The sequence below is a fragment of the Eptatretus burgeri genome, chromosome 15, assembly GCF_056783735.1.
Source record: "Eptatretus burgeri isolate ZD-2024b chromosome 15, Ebu_testis_v1, whole genome shotgun sequence".
NCBI lineage: Eukaryota > Metazoa > Chordata > Myxini > Myxiniformes > Myxinidae > Eptatretus > Eptatretus burgeri.
In genome coordinates this window covers 58,435,596-58,457,681 of record NC_140975.1, presented here as the reverse complement: position 1 = coordinate 58,457,681, position 22,086 = coordinate 58,435,596, and the positions used below count along the sequence as shown (strand labels likewise).

Here is a 22,086-nt window from a genome sequence, read left to right as displayed (position 1 = left end):
CACGTGCTACCCAACTGGGTGAGTGATGTGGGGGTGTGGAGAGGTGCTCTGTGTGAAGTGCAGCATGTGGTGCGAAATTGTAATGCAGGTCATTAAAAAAAACCGTTGGCGACTGTTGATTTGTTGGTGATCTGAGTAAGTCATCGAGGTGGGTTCGGGTGAAAGTGTGAGAGTGTGAGGTGAGGAAGTATGATGGGGTTCCTAAAAACGACCATAGGCGAACTCCGCCGATGCTCTGGAGTTGAGATGGAGTGAGCGAGAAACAATTCGGGAGACTATCGGTCGGTGTGTGGTGACCACGCCCAAGAGCCCGTTCCTCAGCGATCTCCCTACCTCTCCGTCACTGCTCTGCTCCGTCTGAGACTCCAAACTCCTTTCTCTACTCCGACTCCAAACACTTCGTGTGGCTATTCTGTGTGGCACCCTTCAAACTCCTTTCTCCGTTCTGACTCAGAACTCCCCCGTGGCTCCCAGATGTGGCACACTCACTTGCCTGCTTGGCATTGCACTTTATAAGCATGTTGCCTGCCACCGAACCAATCCATGCTTCTGCGATCCAGTGGCGCTCATTGGCTGGTTTCTGTGATCCACCAGCAGCCATTGGCTGGTCCAGAACTTGACGACATTGCTGCATCAATGGCAACGCTCACTCCAGAGCGCCGTACCTGTCTCACTTAATCCATGTGCCCACTCGCTGTCGAGGGCACCATGTATGGTGTATGTGTCGATGGTGAATGCAGGTTATTCTGTGTGAGGTTGTTGGTTTGTGGGGCTTGTGGTGTGGATGAAGGTTGAGTAGTGTTTGTGGTTCGAGATTGTGATGAGTTCAGATGTGTTGGGAGTTTAGAAAGAGAGAAAGAAAGGACAATGGGGCAAGCCTCACAACAAGCACAACATATATTTTCCCCCAGACGAAACGATGGACTCCCAGGTTAACTGCAGCAAGAGTACCTTCTATATATGGTACCTCCCAGTATACATACCGATGCAAATATGGTATTTTTGAGGCCATCCCTCCAAGACCTGCTGCAATGGTGTTTAGCTCAACCTGGCGCAACACGAAGCCTTCTTGATGTTCTTCTGTCACTTCTGTGTCCAGCATGTAGTCCGAGCGATTTATACCTAGTACCACGGGCTGGGTAGTAAGGGACAGTATAGGGATTTACGTTTAGCTTAGACTTGACTTATGCACGAAGCATTTGTGGTTCATTAGGAAAATATTTCTTACCTTGCTGATGCCTTCTGCTCGTACCTCCTCGTACAGATTGTACAGCCGTGCAGTGAAGTCATCTACACACACAACACTTCAAAAATAGCATTAAAAGTTTTTGGGTGGAAATATCACTGGAGTGTTTTGGTCTGCCTTTAAGAAAAGGCAAAAATAAAAAATAAAAACATATCTACGATCACAAAGCGATGACCAAGGATAAGGCTCCCATGGCTTACCCTTGGCAAACAATCCAATGATGACATAGTTTGTTCGGACCACCATATGACCTTGACCCTCAACATTTAGGGATAGTGTTTAAGTTCAGAAGATGCATCCCCTTCTACAATCTATCCATAAAACTCAACATCATGAAAATAGGGCAAAATTATTCAAGTTACAATCAAAAAGGTGTTTTTTGTTCATTCCGTCACAATCCGAAAAAAAGAATGTCAAAGATACTATTAATCATATATCAGGTGCATAACTTCAGTGCAAGTACACTATTATGATGCAAGAACATCTTGGAAGGCCAAGTGGCAAAAATGAGCGGTTACAAGAAAACACGTTAGTTTTTTCCAGAACGCCATTTAACCTTGAACTTGAACTCAGAGTGGCATGATGTAGTTTAAGCACAAATATGCTTTGCTTTAGGCTCCACAGAGAAGGAAATTTTGTTTCAATCGGACAAACCTTCGTCGAATTATGGTGAAAAATGTAAAAAAAAAAATGTCTATAATTAGGTCATGACCTTAAAACTAGTTCAAGGTGAAAAAAATTGTCAACCCCGCACGCTTCTATTCAGATTGTTGATGCAATTTTTCATTCCTAAAGTCCCAGCCAGCTCCGAAATACAACTCGGAAATTGAGAGTGCAGTAAGAAAACATAAAAATTTAAAAAGAAAAGTAAACTATTTTTCAAAATGGTGAATTATTACTCCGAGAGGTCGAACAAACTCTGTAGTACCATTTAAAATAGGGGCAATACCCCTGGGCAATGAACTGGTAGCGGCGGGATAAGATAACCATGGAACCACTGGTTGGCATGGATGACCAACAAAATATGTAAGAGAGAAGAAAATAAACACCTATGGATTTTTTCTAATGCTGTGAACACACTTTAGTACATCACGGGTGATGAAGGTTGTGGTGAGATATCATCAGAATTGTGTGTGTAGTTTCAGAGACTAAAGCAATACATATTTTGCAGGACAACTCCTCCCCCCCCCCAAAGCCCCCCTCGACCCCGAATTTTTTTTAATGCTTTGAACAATCTTTGATACCTCACGGGTGATGAAGGTTGTTGTCGTCAAGTTTCATCGGAATTGTGTGTGTGTAGTTTCTGAGAAGAAAGTAAATACCTATTTTTGGAGGACAGCCCCCTGTAGACCCCCTTAGACCTCATTTGATTTTTTAATGGTGCGAACAAACTTAGAAGGTGCAAAACAAACTGAAAACAAACTTAAAAGGGTCTGCATAACAAAGGTGCAAAAACAGATCCCTGCAACTACAGACCAATCAGCCTTCTCCAAATCATCAGCAAGGTTATGGAATCCATCATCACTTCAGACATTAAATCCTTCCTCTTCTCTAATGGCTTGATTTCCGATCATCAATTTGGTTTCAGACCAGGTCACTCCACCCTGGTTTTGCTGCTCCTGCTTTCTCAACAATGGATGGAGGTCCTCAATGCCGGACATGAAATCAGAGCGATCTCCCTCGACATATCACGTGCCTTCAATATGGTCTGGCACCCTGCCCGACTCACCAAACTCTCTTCCGATGGTATCCAAGGACATCTCCACTCATGGCTCGCTCACTCGATTTTGGGCATCCTCCATTGAGCAAAGTCCTTCCGTGGCACACTTCCTCTCCTGTCACAGCCAACATGTGGTCCTTAATGGAGTTTTTTTCATCCCCTCTTCCTGTCCAGGCTGGAGTTCCTCAAGGTAGCATTCTGGGCCCTGTTCTTTTTCTGGTTTTCATCAATGATCTCTCTGACTCTCTGGAAAATCCTCATTATCCCCTTGCTGATGACTCCACCCTCTTCCGTACCATCTGTCATCCCTCAAATCGGCAAGCAGCAGTCCTTTTCAGTCTCTGCAGATCTGGATAAAAGCACAAGCTGGTCCAACACGTGGAACATGTCTTTCAATCCTGACAAATCTCACACTCTCACTATGTCTCTTCGAAAGGACTGTCTGGAAAACGCCCTCCATCTACTTTCTCAAAAATCCTCCTGAAGTCCTTTCATTCAAGCTCCTGGGTCTCACTATCTGCCATGATCCTTCCTGGGAAAACCACATTTCCAAGCTGGCCTCCAAAGCCAGTCACCTACTGGGAATCCTCTATATCCTACTGGGAATCCTACTGGGAATCCTCTACTGGGAATCCTCTGTCGTGTAAAGTCCTTCCTTGGCACACCTGAGCTCCTGACCACATACAAAGCTTTTGTCCGCAGCCTGATGGAGTGCTGCTCTCCCCTCTGGGCTGGTGCTCCTGCCTCTCTCCTTTCTAGGCTTCACGCTGTAGAAACCAAGTTATTTAGGATCATTGGTAACTCCCATGCCTGGTGTTGGCTTCATGGTTTCGGTAGTGGGCTCAGGATCCTGAGTTCAAATCCTGCTCGGCTCCAGAATTAATACCAGGTGGGGTTGACTCTGCTTGTCATCCTTCCAAGGTCGACAAAATAAGTGCCAGATTGCTGGTATCCTATGTCAGAGTGGCGACCCATCCAGGATTGTGCACAATAGCCAAGGAGACTGCTTTGGCAGCACCAATGCTCTGCACAATGTATAGTCCCAATGGATGGAATGGTATCTCCCACGATGAGGCTGAGTTTTGGGGTCTCTCACTCTCTCACCACAGGCAGGTTGGTGGTCTTACTGTCTTCTGCCGACTCCTCTCCGGTCTCGCCACCCCCCCCCCAACTCTGTCTGAAATATATCCACCCCATATTTCCACAGGGTGCCTCAAGGTCCACCAGAAACCCTCTTCTGGTAAAACTACCAAAATCACGAATCACTGCTCACCTTCACTCTTTCATTCCTCTTTTTCTCCGGCTTTGGAGCAAACTCCCACACTCTCTTTAATCTAACTCTTCCCTCCAGGTCTTCAAAATAGCTGTTCACCACCATCTCTTATCTTCCTCCATCCAAAACCACGATCTTTTCCACCACCGCAAATCCACCCCAAACCCACCTCCTTCAAATTTCCTGCTTTCCTTCCTGAAAGTCCCTGTCATGTAAGGACCTAAAAGTCCCTGTAATGGCCATCTGGTTTACACTGTGTACCCCCCCCCCCTGCCACCCCATCCCCTCTCCCTTCCACAGATCTCATTTCTCTGTTCCACACTGTTTTTTCCTTCCTTCTACCCCTCCCTCTTGTTTCCTGCTCCGCTTGTTGTACGTTATGTGTGTTAGCTCTAATACGAGCCTTGACAGTGTATACAAAAACAAACAAAAAAACTTTGGCACATCACGGGTGATGAAGGTTGTGGTCAAGTTTCATCGAAATTGCGTGTAGTTTCTGAGAAGAAAGCAAATACATATATTGGGGGGCAACCCCCCTTACTGCTCCTAAGACCCCGATTTTTCTAATGTCATGAACAAACTTTAGTACATCACGGATGATGAAGGTTGTCGTGAAGTTTGATCGAAATTGTGTCGTTTCTGAGAAGAAAGCAAATACCTATTTTGGGGGCAACCCCCATAAACCCTGAGAGGGCCCGATTTTGTTGATGCCATGAACATACCTTGGTACATAAACAGTGATGAACGTTGTTGTAAAGTTTCATTGAAATCGCATGTGTAGTTTCAGAGAACAAATTGCAAATATATGTGGACGGATGTACGATGCGCCATCCTCGAAGCTCTCCGGAACTACGTTCCAGGTGAGCTAAAAAAAATCAACAGAAAGAAGAAAGACCAGGAAAGAGATGAACCTGTTTTACAGCTCGTGAATATCACAAGCATTGTGAGTGGAATGCAGACCAATCTGAGTGCAATTCATTGTTAATTTGAATGCTACCCCTTAACCATTTGTCCCATGACCTCATCTTTGTGTCACCATAGCTGTGTTGTGATCACAATCTCCAATGTGTTCAGTTATTGGATCAAACTACCGAGCTTAAAAACTGAAATGTCCCGATGATGTTTGTTGTAGGAAATATTATTACCCTCTCAAGCATTTTTCCAGGAATCCGTGATGCTGGCTGACCAGGTCCACCATCAGATTGAAGTCAGTTTGGATGGCCAGGGCCTCCTCAAAGAGCGCACGTGGCACAGGCGACGGAAACAACATGAATGGAAGAAAAGTCACCACCTAGAGGAAATCGCAAGAAGAATGAATGTTCTGTGGGCTGCACCAAATCCATAGCTACACTGTGGTATAGCACGATGTGGGCTGCTCCAAATCAACTTCCACAGCCCTGGCAAGTAATGCAAATAAAACGATTCCTGCCAATCACTGTCGTGAGAGTGATCCGCAAGTGGAGTTGATGGACTCAGCCGGCAGCAAAGGTATTGTGAAAGATCACAAGTTCTTCAGCAAGTTGAAGAGATATTTTTAATATTTCTTTACAGACTTGAAGCTTATTAGGAGTATTTTAACTTGCACTACATATATATATATATATATATATATATATATATATATATATATATATATATATATATATATATATATATATTTGGCACTACGGATTGATCAGTGCCCTTGAGTTGTGGGTTGGCTGCCAGTCACGGGGCCATTGTACTCTCCTTATCCACCACATTCAGTCAGTCAGTGGATAGAAAGAGCTTTATATATAACTAGACGACCCGTAAACCCGTTGGGTTCCCGTTGTGACAGCGGTTGATAAAAAAAATCATTTCAAAAAAAAGAAAGGAAAAAAAGATAGCTCCAGCGAACTATACTGCTGAGATTGTTTGCATTGATCAAATTCTCCCAAAAAGTACTACACTGAATCGGGAATTCAATATTCAATCGGGATTTTTAAATATTTTTTTTCGTTGCCCCATTTCAACGAAACTTGATATTGCGCGTCAATGTGAAAAAAAACAACGGAGAAAAGAAAGTCGAATAAATTATTGTGCGTAATCTTGTAAACAATTATATTTATTAATGAACACGTAAAGTATGAGATGAAAATGGTGGTTTATTTTATACTTAAAAATAAATCGTTCTTTGTCTATACTAAATGTTTGAGATTTTTCAAGAAATCATTTCAAGAAATTTATTTTTAGCTCCAGCGAACTACACCGCTGAGGTTGTTTGCATTGATCAAATTCTCTCGAAGAGTTCTTGACTGAATTGGGAATTGATTTTTTAATACATTTTTTCGTTTCCCGATTTGAAAGAAACTTGATACTGCACACCACAGGTGAATGGTGAGTAAGGTGACCCGACAATTTTTGTGCTATCGTGTAACATTTTGGCTGTATTTCCGAAACATACATACATACATACAAACAGACATACACACAAACATACATACATACATAGTTACGAATTTCGCCAGCCCGGCGTGCGATTGGCCACGTAAATCGAATCGCGACGCGTCGCCCACCAGAACGGACAATTCAGTCGTGACCCTCCTGGAACTACTGCCAGGAGCCAGTCACGGGTGGGGGTTTAACCTCACCACAACCCAGTCCGCATTCTACCCACGCGAAATAGGGTGAATCACCGAATGTCGGTATACCTAAGTACCCGCGCGGGTAGCGTACTGAGGAGTTGTACCACGCCACAGGTCGACTCCGGACACAAAACGCTAAAGCGGCTCGTTCTGTGCTACAGGGATAACCGAGCGGAGTTATCGTCGACCTCGACGGTTCAGATTTGTTACCGGGTGTTTTAAACCCACTATCAATCCCTGACGTGATGCAAGATGGAACTTTCAACCGAAGGAAAGGACACAACGAAACGGGAAACAATTTGACAAGCACTTTTATTCACACTCAGACAAGCACGTATTCACAGCCATACAAAAATGCACATATAACAGTCAAAGCAAGAACAATACGCAGAGTTACTACCGAATAAAAAAAGGCAATTATTTTCAGCACACTTATACAGGTTTACTTACAAGACTGGCGCCACACATACATTTAGAAACATACAAAATTTAGATACATACAAAAAGCAAAGAAAACACAAGCCACCCTCACAGGCAAGGAGGCAGACAGGTCCGTGGACCAAATGAACGTGGGACCTGGGTGACCGGCCAGGTCCACCAGACGGAAGGGGTCTTTCCCGCGCCCTCGTGGTGCGATGGCGGGCTAGCCGCAATGATCGCGTAATGCGCCTGACTCCGTGCCCCTGGTATGGTCGGTGAGCTCTTCCAGGCGTGCGTTGCGCAGGCACGTGTTGGTCGGCACCATGGTTGGGTTGGGGAACGGACGGGGTTACCGGTGCTATCTCATCGCAGATGGGGGGGGGGGGAATTGTTGGTGCTCAGGGTCGGGAGAGGGGAATGGCGGACGCTCCGTCCCGCTAGCGGGGTCTCGGGACCGCACCGACTCCGACGAACTCTCGCCCCCAAGTCCTCTTCTGCGTCCCTGCTCCACTCGGGCGACTCGTCCCTCGACCTCCACTCCGAGCTCCATCCCCTTCGCCGTCTGATCCCCGCAAACACAAGACTCAGACTCCACGACTTCTGACTAGCGCCACTTTCTGCACCCCTTTCTGCACACCCTAGCTGCGTTGTGCTCGCGTCTTTATAGACCGGGGGAGGAGCTTGTATACAGATTCGCGGATCAAAACATGATTGGAGGCGGGGCCACACCGCCCGACGCTCGCCCATTGGATGGAGAAAAAGGGGCGTGAGCCTCTCCTGATCCGTTTTCCTCTCCAAAAAGGAACGCATTCACAGCGGGTTCGGAGGCGGGGCCATGCCACCCGATGCTCAGTCATTGGATGGAAGAAAAGGGGCGTGAAGCCTTCCTGATCTGTTTCTCCTCTCCCGAAAGGGCATCCATGTGCACTCGTGGCTTGACGCGTTTGGTAAGAATCACCGAACGGGCCCTGGACAGCACGACGTTCGGTGTTGGCAGGTGGTGTGGTTGTTGCTTGTGGAAGGAGAAAGGCAAAAGTGGTGGGGGGTTTGCTGTGGTGGTTTGGTTGTTGGTGGGCATCGTTTGGGAATGGCGGTGAAGCGATGTTTGTGGGATGGAGTTGTGGAGGTAAAGAGGCGAAGGTGGTGGTGTTTGAGTTGTTGTCGGCTTAATGGTCCAAAATAACGATAGAGAAAGAAAAATGGCTAACTCAAAGCGTCACAGCCCGGATGAATCACACATATTCCCTCTAAACAACGGGTGTGGACTAACTACACATGAACTTAGCGTCATAACTGATCTAAGGACCCATTATGGTGTATTGCGAATTTCCTCAGCCGTAACACTACCCCCTCCCCTTTTTACAGACTCGTCCCGAGTCGTCGAATTTTCATGTGCCATCATGTGTAGTTCTCCCCTAATACGTCTTACCTTCGGATCCCTGAGTGCGGCATTCAGTGTATTCGTGTCCCCAAAATAAATAACCTACGGGCTGAGTAACTAACTAAACAAACCCACTCATACGGATGACTTAAATAAATTGCCGGCGCTAAGACTCGCATGCCGGGGGCGCACTCATATACAATACATAACTTAACAACTTAACCTTATAATTTACACTATTCCATGGCCCAGGATCAATGGACTCTGCAAAGAGACAAAACAAAAGTCAGCAGGGAGCCAGGCTGCTCGCACGCAGTCTCTGGCTCATGCAATGCAGGTGACAGGGAATGTGGCCAGCTGCTCACACGCAGTTCAAGGCCTTCCCCTCGGAAATGGACACAGCGAACATAACGGCGCACGAGCTGCGTAAACGCAGTCTCCGTGCCAGCTAAAGTGGCACACACAATGAACGCAACGGCGCATGAGCTGCGCAACACAGTCTCCGTGCCAGCTCAAGTGGCACACGCAATGAACACAACGGATGGATGGATGGATTGATGAATGGATGGATGGATGGACGAATGGATGGATGGACGCAAACACGGTGCACGGGCCACCACTGCAGGCCCGTGTTGTAGCTGCCAACAGGGCAGTCCTCGCAAACTGCGTGACGATCCTGGCACACATGGCAATGAACAAAGCGGGGGGGGGGGGGATGCAAAACAGAATGGAGGCAAAAGATGACGAGGGCAGTAGGCATGGATGGCAAAGGTGGACAGGCAAGGCATGGCATGTGTAACAAACACAGCTGGCAGACGATCCAACCGGCACAGGCCCCGAAGCAAAAACAGCCGTCAGACGATTCGACGGGCACAGGTCCCGCAGCAAACAGCCAGCAGATGAAGTGGGCCGGCACAGGCCCGCCCGAAGCAACACAGCCAGCCGATGAAGTTGACCAGCCTTTGCCTTTCAGTGGAGGTTGGTGGAGGGAGTGCAGTGGTACTGGCCACTCGGAAGGCGGGCTCGGACCTACCTACTGTCTCCCTCCCAACCTATCGCCTTTGGGTCATTCTATGTCAAATCATCAAAGAATCTGCCATCATCTCTCAGATTTTTGTAAAACTTTGGGAACCAATTGGGACCCATGAAAAACGGCAAGAACTCAACTATTTTTGCTAACAGCTTCTTAATTAGTGAGATACAGACTAACGAACTTTGGACTAATGAGCACGACGTCGCGAATTCAAATGGCCATATCTCTAAAAGTATAACACCTAGAGAGCTGGTTTTGGTGTCATTTTAAAGGTATTTTAATGCCCTATGAATTTGTCTGGGCAACATTTTCCTACCTCCAACCACAAAAAAATTATCACAAAATATAAACTTCAATCGTGAATCCCCAAAATATGTATCCTTCAAATTTCCTCAAATTCATCCCAGAGGTACCTTATGATGTCAAGAAGCTTCCATATAAATTTTGTGATGGGCACTCCAATAGTTTCTGAGATATGAGCAATAATGTACATGTACGTATGGCATATAGGTTCGAAAATCAGCATTTGTAATGTATTATACAATCAATAAGTGAGTTCAAGTACACAGTTTTCACTAACCTGACATAGGCTTTCAATTTGCTCTTCAATGCAGCAATAGCAGCACTTGTTTCTTCCCCTCAGGCCAAGTTGAAAATGACAGTATAAGATACTTCAAAGCAATTGATGGTCGTTCCCTGTGTTCCCTGTCATGGCTAGGTTAGAATGATTGTATAATAAAACAAATGCTGATTTTCGAACCTATATGGAATAAGGGGAATAAGGGAGAGCTAGCATCCTATGCCGAGGCCCAACTCATGCCTCAGGATGGCCTCCTTAGATTTCAGCGATCTTAACCCAAAGTGGGTCCAGCGGCCCACAACGAGAGCGAAGGGATGGATGGTGCGGAGGGGTACACTTCCTATCTACCCTATCCATTTAACTTTTGAACTACCCTGGGGCTTTCAACAAGCGCCTCTCACTTAAACTATTGGTTCTATCAACCCAGATTCCCATCACCTGTGTTGGTGTCCTCGCAAATTTCGGGCCTCACCCCCCAATTTTCCGCCCGTGCCCTCACACGGTTTTGTGGCTGGAACGCGTGGCTCCCTTGGCAGGAACTACCCTCTGCCGATTCTCCAGCTATGGCACCCTCAGGCACTACACTGCCTCCGAGCCTACCAGCTCCCTCAACACCGGGGAGTGTCCTCCATGGCGACTCCCCTGAAATGCTCACGTGGCAGGCTGGCTTCCCGGGCCCCTTTACGAGGGTCACCTGTGCCCACGACACTGCCCACGCGGCCAATGGCGCCCCGGGCCCCCGCATCATGCGGGCGCACTCGTGCCCACTACGCTATCCCAGCCCCCCATGGGCACTTGGCCTACCACGGCCGACTAGCCTGGTGCCCGGGGTATCCACTCAGCGATACTCACCGTTCGTAGCCATGCTCCCAGCCCATCAACAGGGCTCCTGCACCCCTCCAAAACAGGTTTCGAGCCTACTTCCCCACCAACAACAAAACGACCTCCATTTTCCAATTTGTCTAACCCAGCTAACACACTCTACACTGACCCCGGGGTCCCTTGGGTGGGAATCACTCCTCCCCCAATCACTCATCGCACCATGCATTCCCCATTCGCTCCATACACAGGCTCGCTGGCCTCACTCACTCAACATGTACATTTCCGCTCTTCAACTCACATTCCATCGCTGATCTCTGCCATCCCTCTCACTACTTCCCCGAGCTACCTCGTGCTCCCACGTCGTCCCTGAAACTACAGCACGTTCCATTTAACACTACGGAGCAAAGCTACGTCCCCACTACACATCCAAAGTCAGTCAATGTCTTCTAAATCCAAAAATTCCATCTCCCATCCTAAATCTCATCTAAATCCCTCTACCTAATCCATTCCACGGGCCCCATGAGGACTTATCCCTGCCCCATGAAGCCAGTCTAGCTAAGCTAACCCTTCCCCCTAACTAGTTCCATCCTGTGCCCAGGCCAGGGGGTCTTCCACCCCTTGCCCGGGAATCCTGTTCACCCGAAAGCGAGGCCTGCTTTGCTGAACTTTTTTTCCTCGCGCAGCACCAGAGCGGAAACTCGCAACCTGTGCTTCCCGCCTGTGACGTCATGGCAGCTGCTCACGCACCTCGTCCCTCCTTGGACGGTACCATCCGGCAGGGATACCCCTCCTGCCAGATTCCAACCCCACGTGCAGCCATGACGTCACCCTGCACATCAAAAAAAAAACAAGCCTCACGTCTCGAGGGGTTCCCCACGCGAACACATGTGCTCTGCCTGTTGGAGCTTAACACACACTCGCGTGGAGAACCCGTCCGGTCCAAATCCGTTATCCAGCCGATCCTTTGTCCGTCCGCGGGATCGGAAACCTCCACCACTGGCGTTTCCGGACCAGGTTTCACTCCCGCAAGCGCGCACGTGGCGGCCGCGTGCGCTGCACGGCCCGAACCTCACGCTCACCGCCGTGTAAACCCAGCGCGGTGCTCAAAATAGCTACGGCTGCTACTCGGCCCTTGTCCCTTATCTGTCGCCGTCGTCATCTCCATTCGACTCACGCACACCTGCGTGTCATGACGCTAACACACCATTCCATGACACTCACTCCGGGAGACGCGGCTGCATGTTCGCTCATGCCCACCGTCATCTCCCTTGCATACCGCTCTCTCACACACACGGTCTCCCTTGCACTCGGCCGTTCACTCACGTATGCAATTTCCCTCGCACACGTGGTTCCACTCACACAGGGGGCTTCACTCAGACACAGGGCTTCTGTCACACACACCCCTTCACTCACGCACGGCGTGCTGGGAAGCACGCACTTTGGCACACTCGCCACCATACCACTCACACACAGGGTCGTAGTCACACCTTTCACCACACACACCGGGACCACACTTGTAACCACACTGGGGATTTGTGCCACCCCAAGGGTTTCCGGGGCCTCTATACCCCCCAAGCTTCGTGTGCACCCGTACGCAGAACTCGCCCCCTCAACCTCGCTCGGCAAGACCGGACCCGCCTGGTCGTGATCCGCCTCAAGGGAGCATAGCGTCTCCCTCCGTTCCCGAAGGAGGCCATCCGGCTGCTTGCACCGGGTCCCAACACGTTCCACAAGCTCGCCCCCATTAAGCCTCGCTAACTGTGTGTGTGTGTGTGTGTGTGTGTGTGTGTGTGTGTGTGTGTGTGTGTGTGTGTGTGTGTGTGTGTGTGTGTGTGTGTGTGTGTGTGTGTGTGTGTGTGTGTGTGTGTGTGTGTGTGTGTGTGTGTGTGTGTGTTCTGTTCTGTTCCTTTAACCCTGTCTTTATCGTGCAGTCTCTCCTCTATTTTTTCTATCTCTCGCGTCTCTATACATTTTTTCTCCTTGTTCCTTATTTCTATTTTTTCCTTGTTCTTCGACTCTGTTTCCTCCTTCGTTTTATTTAATTCATTCTCGACTTGGTCTATCTCCCGTGTCTCTGGCAATACTTCTACCTCCTTCTTTGTTTCTGTTGCTTCCCTCTTCTCCATTTTTATTTGTGTCTCCTTTATTAGGGTTGGTCCGAACTGTTCCTTCATCCGACGAGTGGTGTCGATCAAGTCCTGCACCACCGACATTGCTCCTCGCGGTGATATCACACGTCCCACCTGATTGTGCTGTTCCATTTCCTGGCTCCTTTTGAGTCGTTCCTCCTCTCGAAACGTTTTGAGTTCTTCTTTCTCTTTCCGGAGTTTTTCAATCTCCGTGGACGCCAATTCTGCTTTCTCCTTGAATTGGTTAATTTCAAATTCGTGCAGTTTTTGTTTTCTCTCCCACTGTTCCTCTCGTTCTTCCCTCTCCAATCTCGTTGTCTCCTTCAATTATCTGATTTCTCCTTCCTGCTTCATTCCTTGCTCCTTCACTTTCTCCTCATACTCCAACCTATTTTTTTCCTTTTGTTGTTCAGTTTCAAATTCATACTCCTTCAGTTTTCGATTCCACTGTCTTTCTTGTTCCTCATTCTGCAATCTCGTTATTTCCTTCAATTTCCTGATTTCTTTCTCCTGTCTCATTCCTTGTTCTTTGTGTTCTTTATTCCACTGTCTTTCTTGCATCTCATTCCTTAATCTGGCCTTCGCTTCCAGCTGTTCGATCTGTACAGTGTGGTTCCTCAACGTTTCATTCTCCGTTCTCTTTCTTTCTTCTTTCACCATCCTCAACCCGTTTTGTAATTCCGTCTCTTTGTTTTGGTGTTTCCGTAACTCAGAAGCTTTTTTCTCTACCTCCTTTCTCATCTCCGCACACTCCAACCTTGCTTTGGCTTCTAACTGTTTGATCTGTACAGTGTGGTCCCTTCACGTTTCGTTCTCCGTCCTCTTCCTTTCCTCTTTTAACACTCTCAGTTCGTTTTGTAATTTCCTCAACTCAAATTTTTTTTTACATTTTTCCTCACTGGCCTCCTCACCTTCTTCGCAGGCTTCCTTCCACATTTCTTCCATTTCATTATCGTATCTCTCTAGGCCTTCCAGGCGTTTCTTTTTTCTTTCTATCATCTTTTCTAGTCTTTCTCTTTTAATCTGGCCTGTCCTTACCTCTCGCTCCAGTAGCACCAATTCCCCCATCTTGTTTGCGTTTTTCCTTTTCTAGCTTTGTTTTCCTTTCTCCTTCCTCCCTCATTTCTCCCTGCAGTTCTTCGAACTGTTCTGACTTTTCCAGCAATTCCTCCATCCTTTCCTCCAGCTGTCCGTCTCCTCTTTTTAGCTTCCGTTCTAGGCTTTCTCTGTCCTGATTGCCTGTTCTTATCTCTTCCTTCAATTGTTCCAATTCCCCATCGTGTTCACATTTTTTTCTCTTCCAACTGTATTTCCCTCACTTTCCCCTCTATTTCTTTGAACCGCCTTGCCCCCTCCAATATTTTTTCCATTAGTTGTTTTACTTCCAAATCGTGTTTCTTTTGTTTCTTTTCGAGCTCGGTTTTCCATTCTTTCTCCAATTGTTTCCGAAGCCCGCCGATGTCCGCCTGCCTCACCTGCAGTGCCGGATTAAGCCTCGGCTGGCCCTAAGGCACATTTTGAAATTTTAAAGAATGGCCTGAAAATTTTAAATTGGATCTCGGGCTCATGGAAATGGACCCCAGACAAAAGACGAACTGATTCAAGAACAAAATACTTAATACCAAAAACGACAAATATTTTATGTGAAAAGAAAATAGTTTATTTAATCCCTTTTTCCTAAATTTTTGTGGCCCGAATTTTTGGCTGGCCCTAATGCATATGCCTTTTCTGCCTAATGGTTAATTCAGCACTGCTCACCTGGCATGCCCACGTGGCTTGAAACAGTTGGTGGGAGCGCTTGCCTCGTGTCGTGCCATTCGTTGCGCTAAAAATAGCTGCCTGCTCAGGCCTCGTGCCGCACTGAAGTGCAGCCGCGCCGCCATCTTGCGACTCCATTTGCCGGCAAAGTTCATGCTCAGAATAGGGTGAGCTCCCCAATGGATTAAAATTACAAGAGGTACCATCCCGGGCCATGGATTCTATATTCAAACACATATCTAATACCCCCGGCACCCGCTCGCCTTGAAATGCCATCTAATTTCTCCTAAGGGATTTAATTTAAATTTCTCGTAATTTAATGGAACACAGAGGGTCGCTCCACTCACCCTTGATCCAGTCCCGTAAATTTAGTTGGAGACCGAGGTGGATTTGAATCCCACACTCCTGTACACCAATGTTGCGAATTGCTGTTGGAGGCGGGATGGATTTGAATCCCACTCCCGGACACCACTGTTACGAATTTCCACCCGCCCGGCGTGCGATCGGCCACGTAACTTGAATCGCGACGCGTCACCCACCGGAATGGACAATTCAGCCGTGACCCTCCTGGAACTACCACCAGGAGCCAGTCACGGGTGGGGGTTTAACCTCACCACAACCCCGTCCACATTCTACCCGCGCGAAATAGGGTGAATTGCCAAATGCCGATATACCTAAGTACCCGCGCGGGTAGCGTACCGAGGAGTTGTAGCACGCCACAGGTCGACTCCGGACACGAACCGCTTCAGGGGCTTGTTCCGTGCTACAGGGATAACCGAGCAGAGTTATCATCGACCTCGACGGTTCAGATTTGTTACCGGGTGTTTTAAACCCACTATCAATTCCTTACGTGATGCAAGATGGAACTTTCAATCGAAGGAAAGGATGCAACGAAATGGGAAACAATTTGACAAGCACTTTTGTTCACACTCAGACAAGCACGTATTCATAGCCATACAAAAATGCACATATAACAGTCAAAGCAAGAACAATACGCAGAGTTACTACCGAATAAAAAAGGCAATTATTTTCAGCACACTTATACAGGTTTACTTACAAGACTGGCGCCACACATACATTTACACAAAAAGCAAAGAAAACACAAGCCACCCTCACAGGCAAGGAGGCAGACAGGTCTGTGGACCAAATGAACGTGGGACCTAGGTGATCGGCCAGATCCACGAGACCGAAGGGGTCTTACCCGCGCCCTCGTGGCACGATGGCGGGCTAGCCGCAATGTCCGCGTAACGCGCCTGACTCCGTGCCCCTGGTATGGTCGGTGAGCTCCTCCAGGCGTGTGTTGCGCAGTCACGTGTTGGTCGGCACCACGGTTGGGTTGGGGAATAGACGGGGTTACTGGCGCAATCTCAGCGCGGATGGGGGTGGGGGGGGGAATTGTTGATGCTCGGGGTCGGGAGAGGGGAATGGCGGACGCTCTGTCCCGCTCGTGGGGTCTCGGGACCTCACCGACTCCGGCAAACTCTCGCCCCTGAGTCCTCTTCTGCGTCCCTGCTCCACTCCGCGACTCGTCCCTCGACCTCCACTCCGAGCTCCTTCCCCTTCGCCATCCGATCCCCGCAAACACACGACTCAGACTCCACGACTTCCGACTCGCGCCACTTTCTGCACACCCGAGCTGCGTTGTGCTCATGTCTTTATAGACCGGGGGAGGAGCTTGTATGCAGATTCGCGGATCAAAACGCACTTGGAGGCGGGGCCACACCGCCCGACGCTCGCCCATTGGATGGAAGAAAAGGGGTGTGAAGCCTTCCTGATCCGTTTTCCTCTCCTAAAAGGTAAACATTCACAGCTGGTTCGGAGGCGGGGCCATGCCACCCGGTGCTCAGTCATTGGATGTAGAAGAAAAGTGGTGTGAAGCCTTCCTGATCCGTTTTCCTCTCCTAAAAGGTAAACATTCACAGCGGGTTTGGAGGCGGGGCCATGCCACCCGATGCTCAGTCATTGGATCGAAGAAAAGGGGCGTGTAGCCTTCCTGATCTGTTTCTCCTCTCCCGAAAGGGCATCCATGTGCACTCATGGCTTGACGCGTTCGGCAAGAATCACCGAACAGGCCCTGGACAGCACGACGTTCGGTGTTGACAGGTGGTGTGGTTGATGCTTGTGAAAGAAGAAAGGCGGAGGTGGTGGGGGTTTTCTGTGGTGGTTTGGTTGTTGGCGGGCATCGTTTGGGAATGGCGGTGAAGCGATGTTTGCGGGATGGAGTTGTGGAGGTAAAGAGGCGAAGGTGGTGGTGTTTGAGTTGTTGGCGGCTTAATGGTCCAAAATAACGATAGAGAAAGAAAAATGGCTAACTCAAAGCGTCGCAGTCTGGATGATTCACACATATTCCCTCTAAACAATGGGTGTGGACTAACTACACATGAACTTAGCATCATAACTGATCTAAGGACCCCTTATGGTGTATTGCGAATTTCCACAGCCGTAACAATACATACAAACATACATACATACATACATACATACAAACATACATATGTACAAGATGAGAGTTTTAGTAATATATACAAACATACATACAAACATATGTACAAGATGAGAGTTTTAGTAATAGATAGATAGATTACCTCCCCCACCAAAGGTGTAGGAGCTTCTTTTCACCCCTTTCTCTCTGTTTGTCTGTTTGTGTACAGGATATCTCAAAATGTTGTGGACGGATTCGGACGAAACTTGGTGGACAGGTTGGGTGTGTGTGTGTGTGACGACGACGAATTGATTATATTTTGGTGAAGATCCGGATCCGGATCTGGATCTGATAATTTTTAAGTGATTCTTCACTGTTGAGAGATAGGGCTCAAAAACGATATGTAGCATGATATTTCAAAAATGTAATGGGCCAGATATGTTCTCATGGATCAGGCATTACAGGGTGGAGGTATGCGCTCTACCGAGTGCCCTTCTAGTTTATGACCTGAAATGGTCAAATTTATTCCTCAACTTGCTTTATCAGTGAGGAGTGGAGGTGATGGTAAAGTACAGGGGAGAAGAAGCAGGGGGCGTGGGGGGGGGGGCAGAGGAGCATCGGAGGTAGGGGGTTATCACCAGATATGGATCATCATTGAATCTTGATAATTAATGTTGTGTGTGCGTGCGTGCGTGCGTGCGTGCGTGTGTATGTGTGTGTGTGTATGTATATATATTATAAACACTATTGTTACGTGGAAGGGGAGGGATCGAAAGCTACACTGTGGTAAGTGTAACATGGTCCATATGCCTCAAGTATGTCAGATTGCCATGTAACAGGGACATGTCAGAGTAAGTCGTTTTGTCACACAGCGTGACACTGAAGAACCAGTGTATGTAATTTATAGACAGGATAGTCAAAGAAAAAAATTTTAAAATGCTGCACATCAATATCTCTTTGTGGGCGGTGCCAGGTGAGGACTCCCATCACAAGTGAAATCCTTCAATACAGCGCGTGTGATGAAGCAAATGAGTACACTAATGTTATAATATGCAATTTATGCTTTTTTAGTTGAAAAACAATTAAAAAGCATACTTAATATTTGAAATGTAAAAATCTTGTTATTATTGTGATAAGCACCTTGATATATAATAGAAGGAATGAAATCGTTTGATACAACGTGGCAGGGGGGCGCAAAAGAATGATGGCATAAAGAAGAACTTAGCTTTCAGCATTCGGCGATCGGCGTGAAATGCGATGGTGGGCGGAAATGATGTCTTTCGGTGCGAAATGCGATGGTGGGCGGAAATGAAGTCTTTCGGCGCGAAATGTGATGGTGGGTGGAAATGACGTCTTTCGTTCGTTCGTACATGAGAGGGGCGCGTTTCTTGGTTTTTTCCCGTCAAGCAATAAATTAAATGGTTTTCACATATATAACACATTATTTTCACAAATTTCCATTGAAATACTCGGGTATTTCTGTCAATTCTCGCTATTTCCGTCTTGGTTACGCACTGCCATCGACCGGACGGACGTCATTGGCTGTCTTGAGGCACGTGGTGGGGGGGGACACCGGAGACGTGGTAGACACCGGGGACATTTCAAACTTGGTGCAATTGTATATAGCGCACGCGGTGTAAAAATGCACACGTGTCACACTCCGAAAAGGCTGTCATGATCTGTCTGTCCAGTGTGTATCAGCCACGGCAGCCTGAGCAGGCAATGGATTTTTTTTTTTGTTGGCGTCGCCCCGTGGGCGGGATGGCCTGGAGGAGGAGCCCGCCCACAAAGATGAAGAGGGGCCGAGAGAGCGGACACATCAGAGCTCCCGGTGTGTGGAAAAAGGGTGAAGGAGAAGCACCGACAGAGAGGGCCACAATGACTGGTTCAGGGTACACGTCCCGAGGTGCTACTTCGTCATTGGCTCACTGTGTCGCCGATTCACTTTGTTGTTGGTTTACTTCATCGTTAGCTCACTGCAAAGCTGGCTCTTATCGTCTCGCTCCTGCATGGAAAATGGGCTGCAGGGAAGTCCTGCATCTACACCATGCATTGTCCAAGGAATGTCCTCCCCTTCAATTTTAATGTTTGTAGAAGTGTGATCTGTGGTGCCAAGTGTGGGTTCGGTTTTATTTATTTCCTCATATATAAGTTTGTTTGTTCCCTTCTCCCTCTTTGTGTCTGTTGATTCACATGGTTTGTTCTGAACTGCTCGTCTCATCCACCTTTTCCCCCATATTCATCATAAATAAACCTTTTAAAAGGTAAGAAATGTGTTCAATCCAACTGCTTCCCTTAATGTTCCGTCAATTTTGGCCCATTTGGGTGACCTTGGGGATCAGTAAGGTTGTAAAATAACTGAACACAACGGGTTAGAAACCGGTTGCCCGTTTCCTAGGCCAAAAGATCCTGGTGCTGAGTAATATCACGTTAGTGAGTCTCAGATGCGATAATATACATACGCATACATACATACATACATACATACATACATACATACATACATACATACGTACTTTGTCAGGTTAAAAGTGAAATTAAACAAAACATAATTGTAGCATACAGTGGCATAGTTGTCACTTTTAGTTGTCAATTGAAGCAAATTTAAGACGGCATCTTAAGCATCATCATCACCTCAAGAAGAAGTTGAGTGCACATAGTACTTAAGCACTCCCCTTTTAACTCCCTGGGATCCCTTTCACCAGACCTGTGGGTTGGGTGGAACGTTGCCTGTTCTCATGAGGATGCCTTGAGCGAATGCAAAGTCAATTGCATCAGCAGCCAAGGAGGCGAGCAGGTCAGCATCGTCGAGAACAGTCTTTGGGATGTGGTCGTGTTGAGCCATTCTTGCATAGGAGTTCTGATTGTCTTTCAGAAAGGATAAGAAAATGGGGAATGAAAAATGGAAGAGCTCAAGATTACAAAATACAAGTCATTTGGAACCTGAAAGTACAAGTTCCCTTACAAGGAACTTCAGTGCAGGTGGAGACCATTAGGTTCATCATGCATTGCAATGGTTTCCAAGCTATGGTTGTTGTCTCTGTTCTATCCCTTCTAAGTGCTAGGTGTTGCATGTCGACCTCAGGGCACCACAGCAAGTGCACCGGTAACCCAGAGGGCGTCACGGCAGAAAATACATAAAGACACTGATGTGTCCTTTGTGATGTTTTAAGGGTGAAACCAACATACGACAGGAGGCAGAAGGGGAACGTCATCAGAAATCTTTGTAGATATAAAAGCAAAATGTTTGGATGTTTGTGACTCTACTCCTCCGAGTTCCCAAGGTTAATCAACACAAAACTTTGTGGGATCACATTGTTTACCATGATGCACCTAAATAGGGGTTTTAAACAGTCATTTTCTCACGGTTCATAATTTATGAACACACCTGTCGCCTACCATTTCTGCAAGGGTAATTCCATATTTTGCAATTGCTTCTTAAAAATCCCATTTTCTTTCGGATTTCAACCACTCGTGCATGCCCGTATGTGCGTGCCCGTACGTGCATGGCCGTACGTGCAAAAAAAATAAAAATAATAATAACAAAGTTGACGTCAATTGTGACGTCATAGCACCGTGTCCTGTCATTGGTTTGGTAAATAAATGGCCATAACTTGGGAAACACTTGGGAAACAGCTGAAACGGATGAAGAAGAAAGATATCAAACCTTGAAAAGGTACATACTCAGGTCCCCAGCGTCAATTGTGACGTCATATCAAACGAAGAAGAAGAATTGTGACGTCACTTGTGACGTCAAAGCACCGTGTCCTGTCATTGGTTTGGTAAGCAAATGGCCATAAATTGGGAACCTCTTGTCCGATTAATATCAAACCTTGAAAAGGCACATCCACAGGGCCCCAGCAATATTCCTGGCAAGTTTCAATTAGATCGGACCAGTGATTGCCGAGAAACAGCGGCCACAGACAGACAGACACACAGAGATTGATGGAATTATAGATAGATGATACCGATTTATATTTGGTGAGGTGGTGAACTTCAATCATCAAATGTGAAAAAATAACTGTAATTATGACGTTACCATGATTGGTTAGATCGGCAAAGGAGTCACGTGACCTCTCAAATGCGCAAATCATTCAAAAACCGAAAATAATACAAATGCAACCCATACACCCATTTAAAGGTAGTTTTACTGCTCATCTAACGACTTAGCTCTAATGAGTAAAAGAAGAGTTTATCGAAGAAAAAAAAGTAACCACCTCAGGTAACTTCACCAAATATACTCCTCGCAATATACATCGCACAGTTTAAAAGAACGAAGTTTATAAAGTGATTTGTTGTTTGAATCGTAGATGTTTCACCTCAAATGCACAATTTTTTGGAGTGTATATTATTGGTAGAAACGGCTATGTTTGGTAGAACCAAACGTTGCGATACCACGGGAGGGAGGGATGCAAGGAAAGGGGTGAGAGAAAGAGAGGGAGTATGAAAAAAAAAAGAAGAGAGAAAGGTGAGGAGTAGAGGTGGGGTTAGTAAAGAGAATGATAGCTTATGCTTAATGACCGAACACACACACAAAAACCAACTCATGTCAGAACAGCTGTCCATACAACGACACAACAGAGTTTGTAAAGTAATGCGCTGGCACATCTGCAAAAACTTTGATGTCGCAGTTCCAGAAAATTTGTGGGAACATTAAGCAAAGTAATCACTGAAATCATGGTGGTACCTACCGCTC

General features: G+C 47.1%; 1 protein-coding gene across 2 annotated transcripts in view; it reads right to left on the bottom strand.

The window, feature by feature from the left end:
• The window catches only part of LOC147012274 (glutathione synthetase-like), an 86,619-nt gene that overhangs the window by 37,857 nt on the left and 26,676 nt on the right, over window positions 1–22,086 (bottom strand). Inside the window, exons 2-5 of one of the 2 annotated variants that reach the window (XM_085856178.1) lie at window positions 20,098–20,250; window positions 5,385–5,530; window positions 1,229–1,304; window positions 984–1,135 (exon numbers count right to left, since the gene is read on the bottom strand). In XM_085856178.1, coding sequence (XP_085712304.1) covers window positions 984–1,135; window positions 1,229–1,304; window positions 5,385–5,530; window positions 20,098–20,235 — 512 coding nt within the window. In that variant the 5' untranslated portion in view covers window positions 20,236–20,250. Of the gene's footprint in view, window positions 1–983; window positions 1,136–1,228; window positions 1,305–5,384; window positions 5,531–20,097; window positions 20,259–22,086 lie in introns of both variants that reach the window. The other variant, XM_085856177.1, reaches the window with a different exon arrangement.